Here is a 14,124-nt window from a genome sequence, read left to right on the forward strand (position 1 = left end):
ATTGACCGTTTGCATCAAAAAACATCAAACCTAATGCTTTTTAATTAAAAAAAAAAAAAAAATCAATCACCGTTGAGTGATCACAAATCCAACTTCAATTATGGAAAAAATAATTGCTCTCACAAAATTGCTTAGAAGATATTCTATACAAAAAAAACACAAAACACAACCAAACAAAAAAAAAACCACAAAAAACCCCACACACAAAACCCCAACCCACTTAAAAACATCAGGAAATAGCAGGATAACATACTTTGAAGCAAGTTGCCATTTACTTAGAGCTAGATCTAGAGAACACAGAAAAGATAAGTTTCACTTTGTTGCACCTGTTGCTCTCTGTGAATTACTTATTCCGACCTAAAGACAAATGAAAATGCCCGAGTTCTCACATTGAAATGCACAATCTTTTCCTGTTAAGTGAAAATATGTTCATTGTGGAAGAATTGCCTTCGGCACAGAAGGTTAGTTTAACGTTTTGGCAATCGAAACGAAATACTTCCAAGTGGCTATTGCTGTACTTGCAAAGCGGGTGCCGGTTGTATTTGTAATGATGAACTTGGTGCAAATTCATGCTCAGGCATCACGAGGCCCAAATGGCTAAGAGTGAAATTTTTACTTTGGTGTTCTACGGCTTCTTCAGCATTATATAAAGAAAGAGAAACTGAAAAAATACAATGCTAAAAACCACACAACTCCACAAAAAAAAGACCTCCCCAAATCCTGAGGATAAGCAGTTATATATTTTATCCAGCTACGTTCCACAAAATCCAGCTACAGAAGATCTGAAAAGACTGCATCCAATAACCCTAGGGAAAATAATAAAAAACTTGCATGGGCTATAGAATGTAAAGTATCAAAACCGAGTTCCAGTGATGCCAGGGAAAAGGCTGGCTATCAGCGTTCAGCACGACCACCCTTCTACTCAGAGTTCTGATACAATGCAACTACAGGTGTATTTGAAAAGGCAGAATTCAGATTTTCAGACAGAAATCACAAGTGCAGATTTTGTGAACCGGTTCTCACAGATGAGTCTCTAAAGCCACGCGGAACAAATGCAAATCAAACCAAGGTGTGGATCTGGCTGTAGGAGCAGCTTCAAAGCTAGTTCTATTCAGAGAACACCGGGATACTGAACCATTTTTTTCTTAAAAACACGGCACAAAAATCGTTCCTCAGTTGAGTAATCTGTGACATCCTGGTTTATCAAATAAAACATTCATTCTAGGAGCAGAACTAATTACTTCCATAATCTCTTAAATAAGGTTTTACATAAATAAATACTTTGTTCAACAATAATGACTTTTGATACCTTTCAAATCAGTTCGTAGACAAGTACATAAACTGATTATCAAGAAGAAATTACTGTGAAACAAGAGAAAAAGACCTAAGAGAGCATAACAAGGCCAGAAAATAGTCATAACTTCTTTTTAATAAAATAATAAACCAGTAACTACTACAGAACATGCCATAAAATTCAAACCCACTACAGCATGAGGGGAATACTTAAAAAACCTTTGTTGCCTGAAGAAAGACCTTTTTCTCTAGTCACTATTCCAGAAAATGTAAAATAACCATCATGTACAGTACTGGTCTGTACTTAGCCTTTGCAGAGTTGTTCAAGTGGGCAGTGCTGAGGATTAATGGCACGGGTTGCCGTGCTCCTCCTAGCCCAGGGGCTGGCACTTTCAAAGAACCAAAGGGCTGCGAGATCTGCTCTGGCAGGATGAGATTTTATATATTCACCCCTCATCTACCTCAAAGCTCCTGTACCTTCCATTTTCTTTTTCACTTTCTCAGCTGTTGTTGAAATCAAACAGCATGTGCTGGAAACACAAAATGAAAAAAAAAGGCCCAGATAATTTGTCTCTCACGGGCTCTTTTGTGAAGCCCAAACTCAGCTAATCTGAAGGGCCAGCTCAATTAGCAGCTTGGGTATAAAAAAATGCCTGTAATTCCCCATATAAGCAGCAGCAAAAGTGCCAATACCACTTGCAGAAGTATGGCTAGTGCTTCCGCAGAAAGAGCAAATTCAAAAGGTTTAGATTTTACGATGGAAAGACAAAGCGTGTAAGTCTTTCCTGTTGCCCTCCACAGGAGTCGCTGATCAGCTGCGTGGATATAAGGCTCCGAGGTACAAACTGAGGCAACGGATTTCTTTGCTCAGCTCTGCCTCAGAACAATTGCCTCCCAGCAAAGCCATTTCACTTGACTTTGCACCATTTATCAGGACACTGCACTCAGACAGTAAATTGGATGATTGCATTTACTACTCGCTTTTTAAGGGCTTGATAAAATAGAAAATTATGCTTGGGCTTCACACCTCTAAAATCTGACAAGAGCTTCAGAAGACCCCAGAATGAAATTTTTATGAGTCAGCCATACTCGGTTTCTGAATGGAAGCCACTTACGGTCTCACCCAATTTACGTCTATTGTACTAAAAGGAGGAGACCTGCTATAAAACGGCCAGCCCTTTCCCTCAGGAAATAGGAATTCATAATGGGAGCTGGAATAATTTTTCAAAGGATGCATTTAATATATGTAGTGAATGTGCAATTAAACACCCAATTGAGTATATGAATATTTAGAATTATTTTCCCCAGAGAAAATTAAGTGCTCAGTGTTACTGAAGATAACGGGACCCAGTCAAGTAGCTAAGAAATCAGCGTTTGATTCAGCAGGGGGACTTCGGGCGCTTCTATATCAATCCAGAAGAGAAGGAGAGAATAAGAATGACAACTGGGAATACAAGTATGTCTGCAGAACAGTGATGACTTCTCAAAACGTTCAGGCAAAATTCTGCGGCATCAGAAATGCAGAATAATCGATATCTACTTTTGCTCATTAACTTACATGTCCCCTCGTTTACTCTGCTAATAGCACATTTCTCCTTCCATTCAAACAAATCCAGGGTTTTGTAATTGAGAAGGCAATGAGTAATAACCAAAAGTCCTTTTACTGATGCAACCAAAATGTTAATTACTTGAGAATATTGACAAGTTGTGCTACAATTATGCTTCCTTCCAGACATCAATTGCTTTTCTCCTACCCCAGCCCCCACATAGCCTTCTTACTGCTCACAAGAGCAAATTACTTTCCCCATTTATACCATATATAAAGAAGACATTCTCACTCTACTGTTATTTACTGCAGCGCACCTGACTAAAGGGATAAAAGAGCGAATTTTTTTCAAGTATTTCATATTCATCTGGACTGGATTTATAAGTGCGCTGGCATTGTTTCACTCGTAGGTGGGACAGGTCACAGTACATCATCCTGCAAATGCTGGATTAAGTACGAGGAAAACTGACACGCTGAGTTTAAATTATTCTGGGTAGTAACAGCTTTCTAGGAACTGAACAATAGACCTCAGCATGATTGGGTTCCAATCAGCAATACAAAACCACTCTTTCGACTTCTTTTTTTAATCATCAACTATAGATTTCTGAGGTCAGTATCATTGCTCCATTTTCTTTCCCATAGTACCTCACACAGAGGGGGAAAAGTAGTATCAGAATTGGTACTTTAATTATTTTTTAAGTTATGTTTTAAACTAAGTTTACCAATAAAAATGTAAAATATGACTTCAGGATGAAGCATGAAGTGATAAATTTGTGCAGAGAGACTTGTTTTAACTCCGGTACGTGTACTCAGTGGGCTGGGGGTGGATTTCTTTGTCAGCCCCACACAGAAAAGATTTACGGTGTGGAGGCAGGGTGTCTCCAGGCTTCTCTAATTAGCTGTTATGGCTGTTCCTTCTGTTCAAAAGGACAAGAAAGCATTGTTCTCAGTCAGAGCCGGAGGAATATAACTGAGAACTATGTCTACCAATTTCATACACTTTCGGATGAAGGAAGGCCCGTGGTCCTTCTTCGAAACAAACGTAAATTTTCTCAATAGTCACTGAAGAGCAAAAGAGCACAATAGCTTGGGCATCATTCCAGGAATCGTGAAATCAGGAAAAGGTAAATAGGTGACTAAGAGAGTCATTCAAAACACAGGATTGATGGCGGTGCACATAAACAAGTACATAAACAGCTTTTTGGTACAGACTATTGTCCCGTAAGTTTTTTGAAGGCCTTGGTTCAGAATTTTCTTACATAGGAAGCAGAAAAAGAAATTAATAGTGAGCCTTCTTTAGACTGGATTATATCTAATAGATTAAAGAAGCTGTTTGAGGAGGGGGAAGGATAAGAACACAAATACACTAGATTCAACCTTTGGCGGGCAAAAAAAGGATAAAGAATAGCAGTAAAAGCAACTAACTTTGGAGGGAATCTCCTATAGACCGAGGGGAAACAAAGGCTAAGGAAAAAGGACCACAGAGCAAGTAGTAATTCCTTGCAGACAAAGTAAGAACCAGCATATTCTGTAGGAATATAATTTGGCTAAATAGCAAACTCTGCATCGACAAATCTGATCATTACCAATCAATCTGAACTCAACTTGGACGATTCAAGAGGAACTCTCAGGATTTGGGGAATCGAGATTTTAACAGGATGATAAATCAGAGAAAACCTGAGAAACAGGATGCTGTTCAAGGACGTGTTACTAGATGATCCCTTCAGATCCAGATCTCCAAGTCTAGTTTTATACGCATCTATAACTTTTATCCATACTCAAATTGGCTCAAATTTTAAAGAAGGGTTTTGGGAGGGGACATGATATCATTAAAAATTCCATAGCATTCACATGGGAAATGGGCATATAAAGACTTAAGCGCCTTGAAAAAAATTCCATCCTACAAAAAAACCCAAAACACAGTGTCCTTAATAATGAAATGCATATAAACTGTTGAATTTTGCTAAAAAACATTTTGTTCAATATAGTTTATATATATTTATATAGCACACTGTATGTATATACTCATATGTATATACATATACACATACATAACGTGTATATACAAGGGAGGGAAAGAGAGAGTCCTAATTAAACGGACATTTAAAATGTAATCTTCATAGTTATATGTGATAGCCATAAAAAGTACCAAAGGGAAAGAAATAAACAATGTAGGCAGTAGAAGTCAAATGACTTTTTCCAAAGTAAACTTATTTAAAAGTTAACACAGTTATTAAATAGAAGCCTTTTTGCAAATTGCCTTTATTCTGGGAATCTTTAATATTTTCCATTTAGTAAATCCTTATCCATAAGTGCCTGCCAATAACCTCTGCATAAACATGCAAGCATCCACATTTCCAAACTCTATGACAGTTAAAAAGCAATTTTATGAATATTTATGAAAGCAGTAAATTATTAAAATAAATTTAGATATTTACACATTAGAACAACATCTTCATTTAATGGATGTGGAAGAAATGTTAATATGTGAACATTTTAAAGATGAAGTGGTTTGGCCTTCAGGGCTTTTGTTACTCTATTAAAAGTTAATTTAGGACAGAAATTATGGCTTTTTCTTCAATCCCAACCCCAGAAGATTAAATCACGATCAAGACTCACACCATTTTTCAAAAAATGAATCTGATGATGGTTATTTGCAGAGGCTGGATACTGAAACTACTGCAGAGCTCTCCCTGAAAAAAAAGCCTCCTGTGGCTTCTTTTCTGTGCTCACGGTGGTGACAGACTCACACCAGCTTTAGGGCAGAGGCGCTGGGTGCTAGTGAGGTGGTGGCATCCATCTTTCCGTCACCACACATTTTATACTATGGGAATATGTTTCTTGTCTAAAAATACAGCAGAGCAACTTGAGTTGCCTTTCTCAAGAAGGCGTTCTACATCACAGAGTGATTTCCTTAGTCACTAGTAATAAATTCCATCATCTTTCCCCACATTTACGTATCCTCCTGATTCAAGGACTTTTGTGAGTCTGCTCTGACTTCCTGGCTACTGGAGTTCACCAGTGATCCCAATAACCTCAGTTCCACCAAACAGGAATTTTCCTTGTAGCCAAAACACCAGAAGACCAGCATTTTCAATCTGAAGGCGTGAGGAAGCAACTCTTCTACCTTTTTTACGGTAGTTAATTCCAGAACTTGTGCTTCACTTCTGTTCTACATTTGTCTCCTTTTAGCTTTTTCCTCAGGAAAGTTTTGCTTCTTAATCCAGTCCCCTCTTTATTCAGAAACAATCCAGCTCCTAGAATTCTCTCAAACTAGTCACAAGGAGTAGCCATAGTAGTTTAAAATTTTTTATTCTGTCAGTTATTCAGGACTGTGAATTATTCTGGGTAAAGAGACAGAGATTACCAGCATCATGGCCATGCCAGGTCAATGCATCACTCCCCATGCGCTTCACTCCTCAGTCCACTCGTTTAGCTGGGCTGGTACAAGCAACCGTCACGCCAGGTGCTGGGAGTATTAAATTCCTAAACCTTTCCGCTGCATTTGATAATTACTCTGCCTTTGCCATACTGCAACTTGCTCCAGCCCTTGAAGCATTTCTACCATTCTTTTCTCCCACTTTTAATATTAATTTTATAGTAGGCTACATAGTCTTGCTCCCTTACTGATCTTAATAGTGCCATGTCAATGGTTAAACCCCTTTCTAAATCTCCACTCTGATTTATACACACTTAATACATATCCCTTTTTTACCTATTCTTTTTATCACAGCAACGCAAGCTCTACCTGGGTTTTTTTCCCCCCAGAGTCAACGCTCTTTTTGATACTTTGCCCTGCTATAAAGGTAGGGTCCATGTTCGTTCTTTTTTTATGTACGACTTACACATGGCTATAGCAACATACTCTTTATTTGAAAAGGTCCAGCTTAAAGGACGGAGATGTGTCTGTGTGGCTCTGCCGATCCTCTAGGCAATGTGCCCGCTGCCAGAGCTGCTGCCCCTCCTGCCCTGCTCAGATACTACGTTCTGTTTCAGTGGAACAGAAATACAACACTCCCAGTAAAATCTGAAAATCATACTCAATTACAAAAATAACCTAAGGTCAGATTTCTACAAATTTTGTTCTCGCAAAGCAGCTTAAATTGATGAACCTTACGAAATTCTATTGGAATTAACCACATTAAATGATTCAACTGCATATTCTAACAGCACATTAACTTCAGGCTTTTCTGTATATCTCCAAATTCCCTGTACATTCCAGTTCCAAGTTGCTCCGAGCTCTGAACCCTGTCTGGTGTTTTCAGTGTGTCTGAAGACATGAGAGATGGCCCTAGTCTGAAAGACTGAAGGTAGAAGCTCCAATTTATTTCCAATCTTGATCCTCCCCCAAATTTTGTACCCTACCCAATCCCCATAAAATACCAAACCAAACTTCTACAGCAAAAATATTGTCAGTAATACAATTATTTTTCCAAATAGTCAAATTCCCATCACTTGGGCTTATTTCTATAAATTATCCCCTGGTACATCAAGCTGTTTTCTACCAGCACATACTTCTTTCTCTTCATGTGATGTAAAGACTAAAGAAATGTTGTTCAGTTTTCATGATGAGTTTTCTGCCAGCAGCAGTTTATTATTTCTTTCAGGCTTTTTCCAATGGACTCAACATGGAGAGAAAGAACAGTTGAGATTTTTTTTTAAAAAAAAAAAAAAAAAAGGGCAAATTAAAAACACAAAAGGGGAAAATAGAAAAACCACATGAAAAACAGCAGTTGATGACAGCAGTAAAAGAGAGAGAGGCAAAAAGCATACCCACGCGAGGGAAAATGCAAAGCTGAAAAATAGAGACGTGATCAGAAACTCGGTTATGAAGATGAAACCTTGGTGCAGGATCTATGTCCTGGTTTGGACACAAAGCCAGAGTGAGATACTTGTATAGTATAAAGTAATAACAATGAGAAATTAAAGAACATTAAAATGTGAAAAACACAAGTTAAATACAGAAATCTAGAAAGAAAAACAGTAAAAATATATATATATATATATAGTGACAGGTCTGTTATGAACTAGTGTTCTGTTTTAATGTGATGTAAAACCAAGCACGTGGAAGACTGAGATAAGGAAAATATAGGCAGAGGGAAGCATCTGCTGAAACAGAAATATGAGACTCAGTAAGTACAGAAACATAAACATTAGGGGGAAAAACAGACACAAAATGTGGATTCAGTAGCGAGATATTGGGCTCATTTAAACCAGCACGACTCGCTGTTTAAGGCAATCTTTCTCTTCCATTTCAAAGGTTCCTTATGAAAGACGACTCTATTTCTGATATCTGCCTACATATTTTCTCGTACTGTTAATAGCTTACAATTATTTCGCAGCCAAAGAAACACAATTTATATTCTAAAAAAAAAGACAGTTTACAACCTCAAAAAGAAGACAGAACAAATAAAGGGCAAACTTCCCACCTGTGTGAGCAGAACACAGAAAGTAGGTTTGGGCAGTTGTATTTTTATCTCAGATCCCGCGCACGCACGTTCAAAGTCCATCTCCTGATCATACCACACTTAGGCTCATATTGTGTAATTTGCACTCGGAATGTGCAAAATGGGTTCTTTTGGAATAGCAGATGAGCACCAAAATGTGGTATGTGGCTAATTCGTGGCTAATACACCTCAGCCAGCAATTGGCGTTTAATTCTTGGGACCAGACTACAACCAACCCAAACTAAAAGTCCCTGAGATGCGCCCTGTTCTCAGCTCCAATTCTTTTTCCCTGCTCCTTCGGGCTGCACTATTTGCTAATTTAGACATAGTAAGTGCTTAGAAGAACACAAATTAAATCAGTAAAAAGTCTATCTCGTAGACACTTTAGAGAATGCTATTACAAACTTTGCATCTTTATCAAATTCCTACTTTATGAGCCCAAATTGCTATTTCATTGGTTTTGACAGTTAGTGGTGAAACACAGTGTAAGATCTATCGGTGGAAATGATGCACAACAGCCAAGTTCCAACAATGATAACTGACCTTTCACAGGCGTAATTAGATTGCATCTAAATAATTCAAATAAACAGCTAAAGCTACTCAGTTGAAAACGGAATTTTTATTGAGACAAATATTATTCCCATAGAAAAAAAAAATATTAAATGGTTATTTTCTGAACCTGTGTTGTGGTCCCGACTGTGCTTTCTATAGCTGATGGAGCAGATCCTGATTCTCTTAATTATAAGATCTGGAGTTACTCTTCTTTTATAATTGCTTTTGGGAATTGGGAATGAATTGTTTAAATATTTATTGGGCTAGTGTATTTTCTGAAAGGCAAAACAGCCTTTTTGTTTATAAAATATTTGCAATAGATGGCAGTTGCTTGACATTTAGAGTGTAAATGTGATTTCTATGTTGAGTCTATTATGTCTAATGAACAAGTGGATTGGTGAGCTCCATCTCTGCGCTCTCTGCCAGCGCGGGCGCTGGAGGAGAAAGAACGGACACACACACCTACGCACATCCCTCTCCACGCATAATTGCAACCAAAGAAGGAAGGAGTGAGCAGAAGAAAAACATGATTCTTGTTCTAAACTGGTGGTAACCCATCCATAGTCCAGTAAATCCTAGTGGTTTTGCAGGAGTGACTGATCATTAATGGGAAGGGGAATAAATGTCTACCTGTGTATCTCAGAGTAGTCTGCTAGAGAACAAGTCCTGTGAGGAGCGGCTGAGGGAGCTGGGGGTGTTCAGCCTGGAGAAGAGGAGGCTGAGGGGAGACCTTCTCGCTCCCTACAGCTCCCTGAAAGGAGGGGGTAGCCGCGGGGAGTCAGTCTCTTCTCCCAAGGAACAGGCGATGGGACAAGAGGAAACGCCCTCAAGTTGGGCCAGGGAAGGTTTAGATTGGATATTAGGAAAAATTTCTACACCAAAAGGGTTATCAAACATTGGACGAGGCTGCCCAGGGAAGTGGTGGAATCACCATCCCTGGAGGTATTTAAAACACAGGCAGATGTGGTGCTGAGGGACAGGGTTTAGTGGTGGACTTGGCAGTGTTAGGTTGATGGTTGGACTCGATCTGAAAGGTCCCTTCCAACCTAGACAGTTCTCTGGTTCTATTCTATGCTTACCCATTTTACAGAGCAGAAAACACCACAGAACTTAATATTCTTTTCCAACTGTCAGTCCCCTACTCCCCTCTGAGGTGGTACGGACCGCAGAAAGAACCAAGGTGCAAAGACAAATTCTCCACAGAGCAAGGCTATGTTACATCACGATAAAATCAAGTTACAATGTCACTTCTTAAACAAATCCCTAAACTACTGGTTACTACCTCGCAACCTCAGTGCTGGCAGCGGCACACCTGCAGCAAGGCCCAACGCGCTGAGCTTCAGACACAGCCCAGCGGGGCTGGAAAGACCAGGAGAAGCCTGATGCCAGGTGAGCACATCCCGTGCTCTGCCTCCTCTCCCAGCGCGCTCAAACAATGGCCCACAGCCACCTACTACACACATTTATTCATAAACAAAAGATTTCGGTGCAGTGTTACATGTACATTTTTAGCAGACACGGATCCAACTATTCCTGATCTCAGTTGCCTTTTTTTCCCCCACCTTATGCTTTATTATTTCTTTTAAGGATTTACCTATTTGCCAAAAGGCTTATAGTACACCCGGAGAAAATCTGGCCTACTACTGGGGCACTGTAAGATACGCAGCAAACTACATAACCGTAGGACATAAAAGGTGCCGCAGATCAAAGTGGCTAGTATTATGGAAGAATCTGAACACCAGTAAATCCTGACTTTTGGGGACAGAATGAGACAGTTCATGTTTTGGTATTTTGAAACTGAAAAAACCCAAATAAATAATTCGGCAGAAGTGCAACAAGCATTTGACTAACCTTATAGAGCAAAGGTGATTGTCCTAGCTTCAGAAGTGCAATTTTTTTGGTCACATTTGTAATGGCTTGAATCCGGATCAAGTCTTCCACGGTCCCGTACTGTATATCAACAAGTTCTGCCTGCAAAGAGAAGACAAAGTTCAGGCTATAACTATTATCACACATCCTTGAGGGTGCTCCTTCCACAGAAACAAAGTTGTTTGCGTAAGTACCAGCACCTGAGCAGAGTTCTGCAATTACCTTACCCCCACCTCCTAATCGGGAATACCTGTAATAACAAAGACCTTGAGAATTCAATCTGACAGAGAGAGTTATATCTTTCCAGTTTTCATTCACAATTCAACAGCTGCGATAAAAACCCAATGTTTTTTTGCCAGCGGTTATAAGACGTGGCGCTGGCTGTGATGAGAATTTCCCCTCGTTAGCTACAGGAATATATTTAAAACCATGTAATGGATACCAATTCACTTCTATTTTTTTTTTTTTTTTTCTTAAAAGGAATCAGAATCTTGTAAAGCATTTCAGAAAATGAGTGAATGATTATACTGGTCACTTACAAAATCATACAGATAATACATACTCTACCAACATGCAGTTTTATTATGTGCTCTTATATGATTCCTAAGCAGCCTTACCTGAACTACTGAAGTATTTTCTTATAATCCATCAGTTATCCGAGTATTACACTCAGATAACCACAGTGATAACAAACTACACTGCTCTCACATGTAAAATTTTCTCTTAATACATATTTTTAAATTATTGCCAGCTAAATTAAAAGTGTTTAGAGCATGAAGATCTTCAGCTCTTCAGTTAGGACGTTGCAAGAATACGGAGTAAAGGTCTAAGTTATTATTAAGCGTCAAGCATTGGTAGTGATGGAGAAACACTTCAAGATGTGCTTTCAAGGATTTTAGATATATATATAAAAATATGTATTTTATATACATATATATAATTTAAGAATGACCAAGGGCATCTTTCTCACACATTCATAGCAATAAATTCCAGTGAAGACCAACTACGAAGATCATCAGTCTTGTACACTGTTATTTTAGAATGTCATGAAGCTCTCAGGACACCACCAAGGACATTTGGGAACCTCTAAATCCCTACACAGAGAGTTCACATAAAACACAAATACACGAAGACACAAGAATATCACATGAGTGTTTAAAAATTAAAATAAGAGGAGCAGTGCAAGATGGCAAAGTTTCTCTTTCAGTTCAGTTTTGGTAGCTTAGGCATGGACTCATGGCCAAAGGCGACAGTTCTGATTTTGGGCATCTCTACCCAAACTGTTTAAATTCCACCAACAGTTGTTCTGGATACGTAGGATGTGTGAAATTTTACTTGATTCCTGAACACGAGTATTTCAGGAAAGTGTTTATCCTTATAGAACTGTATCTGAATATTTTGTCTGAGTTTGCACCTCAACATTTAAGTTGAAATCATACAAAAATTTTGCCAAGGTTCCTGTCCCCTTAAATGTATTCTTTTAAATTTTAAAGTTAGCAGGTTTCTAAGTCTCTAACATGTCATCAGTGCCGTATAAACCAAGTATTGAGAAAGGTCAGCCAAAGTTATAAAACGCTTCTGAAACAGGGAAACATCAGATTTAACACCAAATACTGAAACGTAGGAACAGAAAATCTTGCACCTCATACAGTGTCTTCTGAAATATGTGGGGGTTTTAATATTTAAAGAACTTGAAAACTATTTTGTAAGAAAATTCAAATGGTGACTACAGGCTGAAATCCAATACAAATTTTTTTCCTATGTGACCATCATACGTGAGAAGTATGATCAAATCAAGTGAAGAAGATTTATACTAACAGAAGCTATTTTACATTTTACCTAATCTGATGCCCCTGGTCATGAAGAGATCACCTCAAACGAGGAAAGGGTATTAACCACTGTACTTCCTTGAAGTTCACACAAATTTTACCTCATTCTGTAGATCTCAGCTTTATTTTTATTTGTACCTACAGACATGTCAATGGATACACTTCTGCGCAATATTAGAGTATCAAAAGTCCTATGGCTTGAGAGGCTATATCTAGGCTGATTTCTGGGGAGACCTCTAATCTAATTCCTTTGGACCCAATATCTTTCCCACTTACCCTCAAGCAAACCAAAAATCAGAGCTTTCATCATTTGCGTGAGAGAAACTACACTGAATTTTCCCGAGGCAAAATCAATACACAAAGATATAACATAACGAAGTATCGAACCATTTGCTTCTACAGTACGCCTGCGTGAAAATGCCATCCCTGCCCATCTACATTCATGTGCTGCTTCTCTTCCCATCGTTTCTGCTAGCTGCTCCTCCAGGGTGCTATCCGCCGCTCCGTCAACAACATAACTACATGTTTGCACAATTATTAATGCATTTAGCAACTGCCCTTGGATGTTTCTTAGTTAATTTATGGATGCAAACTGCATCTTCAAGAGCTACTCACCAGTCTTTCCCAGGCAACATACGAGCTCAACAACGAGCTGAATAAAAGGCCCTACAAAGGCACAGCTCATTTTTTAATTATGTGAGAACCAGAATTTGACTCCCTGCTGCCCCAAACACTCTGCAAACCACGTTCTTTGCTCCAAATGTTAAAAGTAAGCCCCAACGCCAAAGCTATTAAATACCTTCATACATTGAGAGTACATGTAAGAAGTCGTTAATAATGAAAAAGCAGCTGGGTGTAATCTAACAAAGAGTTACCTCTGCTTTCATTGCACATCTTCCACATGAAGGATGTGTCAAAGCTCAATATATTAGAAGTCTCTCCTTTTTGCACTCGCCTAAAAATAAGTATGACCTAAGCCTCTTGTTACTGTCCAACCGTAGGGGCACTTGCACACTTACATTTCACTGTAACTTCGAAGTGGGTCTCTTCTCATCGCAAATCTCTGACCCTTAATTTTACCTTTTTAGGAACTGTGGGTAAAAATATCGCATGCGTCTACCAAAGTACGTTATCACATCCTGGTAACATCACACCTAGCCTAGCAGCTGGAAGTTTGCATGGCTAATCTCAGATCTAACTTTGGTTAAAATGACAAAAAAAAAAAAAAGGAAAAAAAAAATCTTCTCGAGTAAAACTACACATGGCTCCTCCTCTCCCAGAGTCAATAACCCACTGGAGGAGTTTAGAACAAAGTCGTAACGTTTTGGCAGTACAATCCAGAAACTAATAGCGAAACATTAAATTCTAAAAATTATTTTAAAAATTATTCCTGCTCCTTCCTTTCTTCTACACTTGAATACCTTAGTAAAATTTGTAATAAAAAGCAAAATATTTTGCCCTGCTTAATAACAACGTCTCGTCAAATGTAGTACAGCAACACTAGCTTAGTCAGGTTTGTTTTTATTTAATACACTGGGGCTCAACTAATTGGACCCTACACTTCTAGGATAAAATAAGAAATATTGAA

General features: G+C 38.6%; 1 protein-coding gene across 3 annotated transcripts in view; it reads right to left on the minus strand.

Moving 5' to 3' along the window:
- The window catches only part of NAALADL2 (N-acetylated alpha-linked acidic dipeptidase like 2), a 503,786-nt gene that overhangs the window by 202,165 nt on the left and 287,497 nt on the right, over nucleotides 1-14,124 (minus strand). For all 3 annotated transcript variants that reach the window (XM_074591744.1, XM_074591745.1, XM_074591747.1), the window contains one exon: nucleotides 10,690-10,809. In XM_074591744.1, coding sequence (XP_074447845.1) covers nucleotides 10,690-10,809 — 120 coding nt within the window. The remainder of the gene's footprint in view (nucleotides 1-10,689; nucleotides 10,810-14,124) is intronic.

This window comes from Larus michahellis, chromosome 6 (genome assembly GCF_964199755.1).
Source record: "Larus michahellis chromosome 6, bLarMic1.1, whole genome shotgun sequence".
Lineage (NCBI taxonomy): Eukaryota > Metazoa > Chordata > Aves > Charadriiformes > Laridae > Larus > Larus michahellis.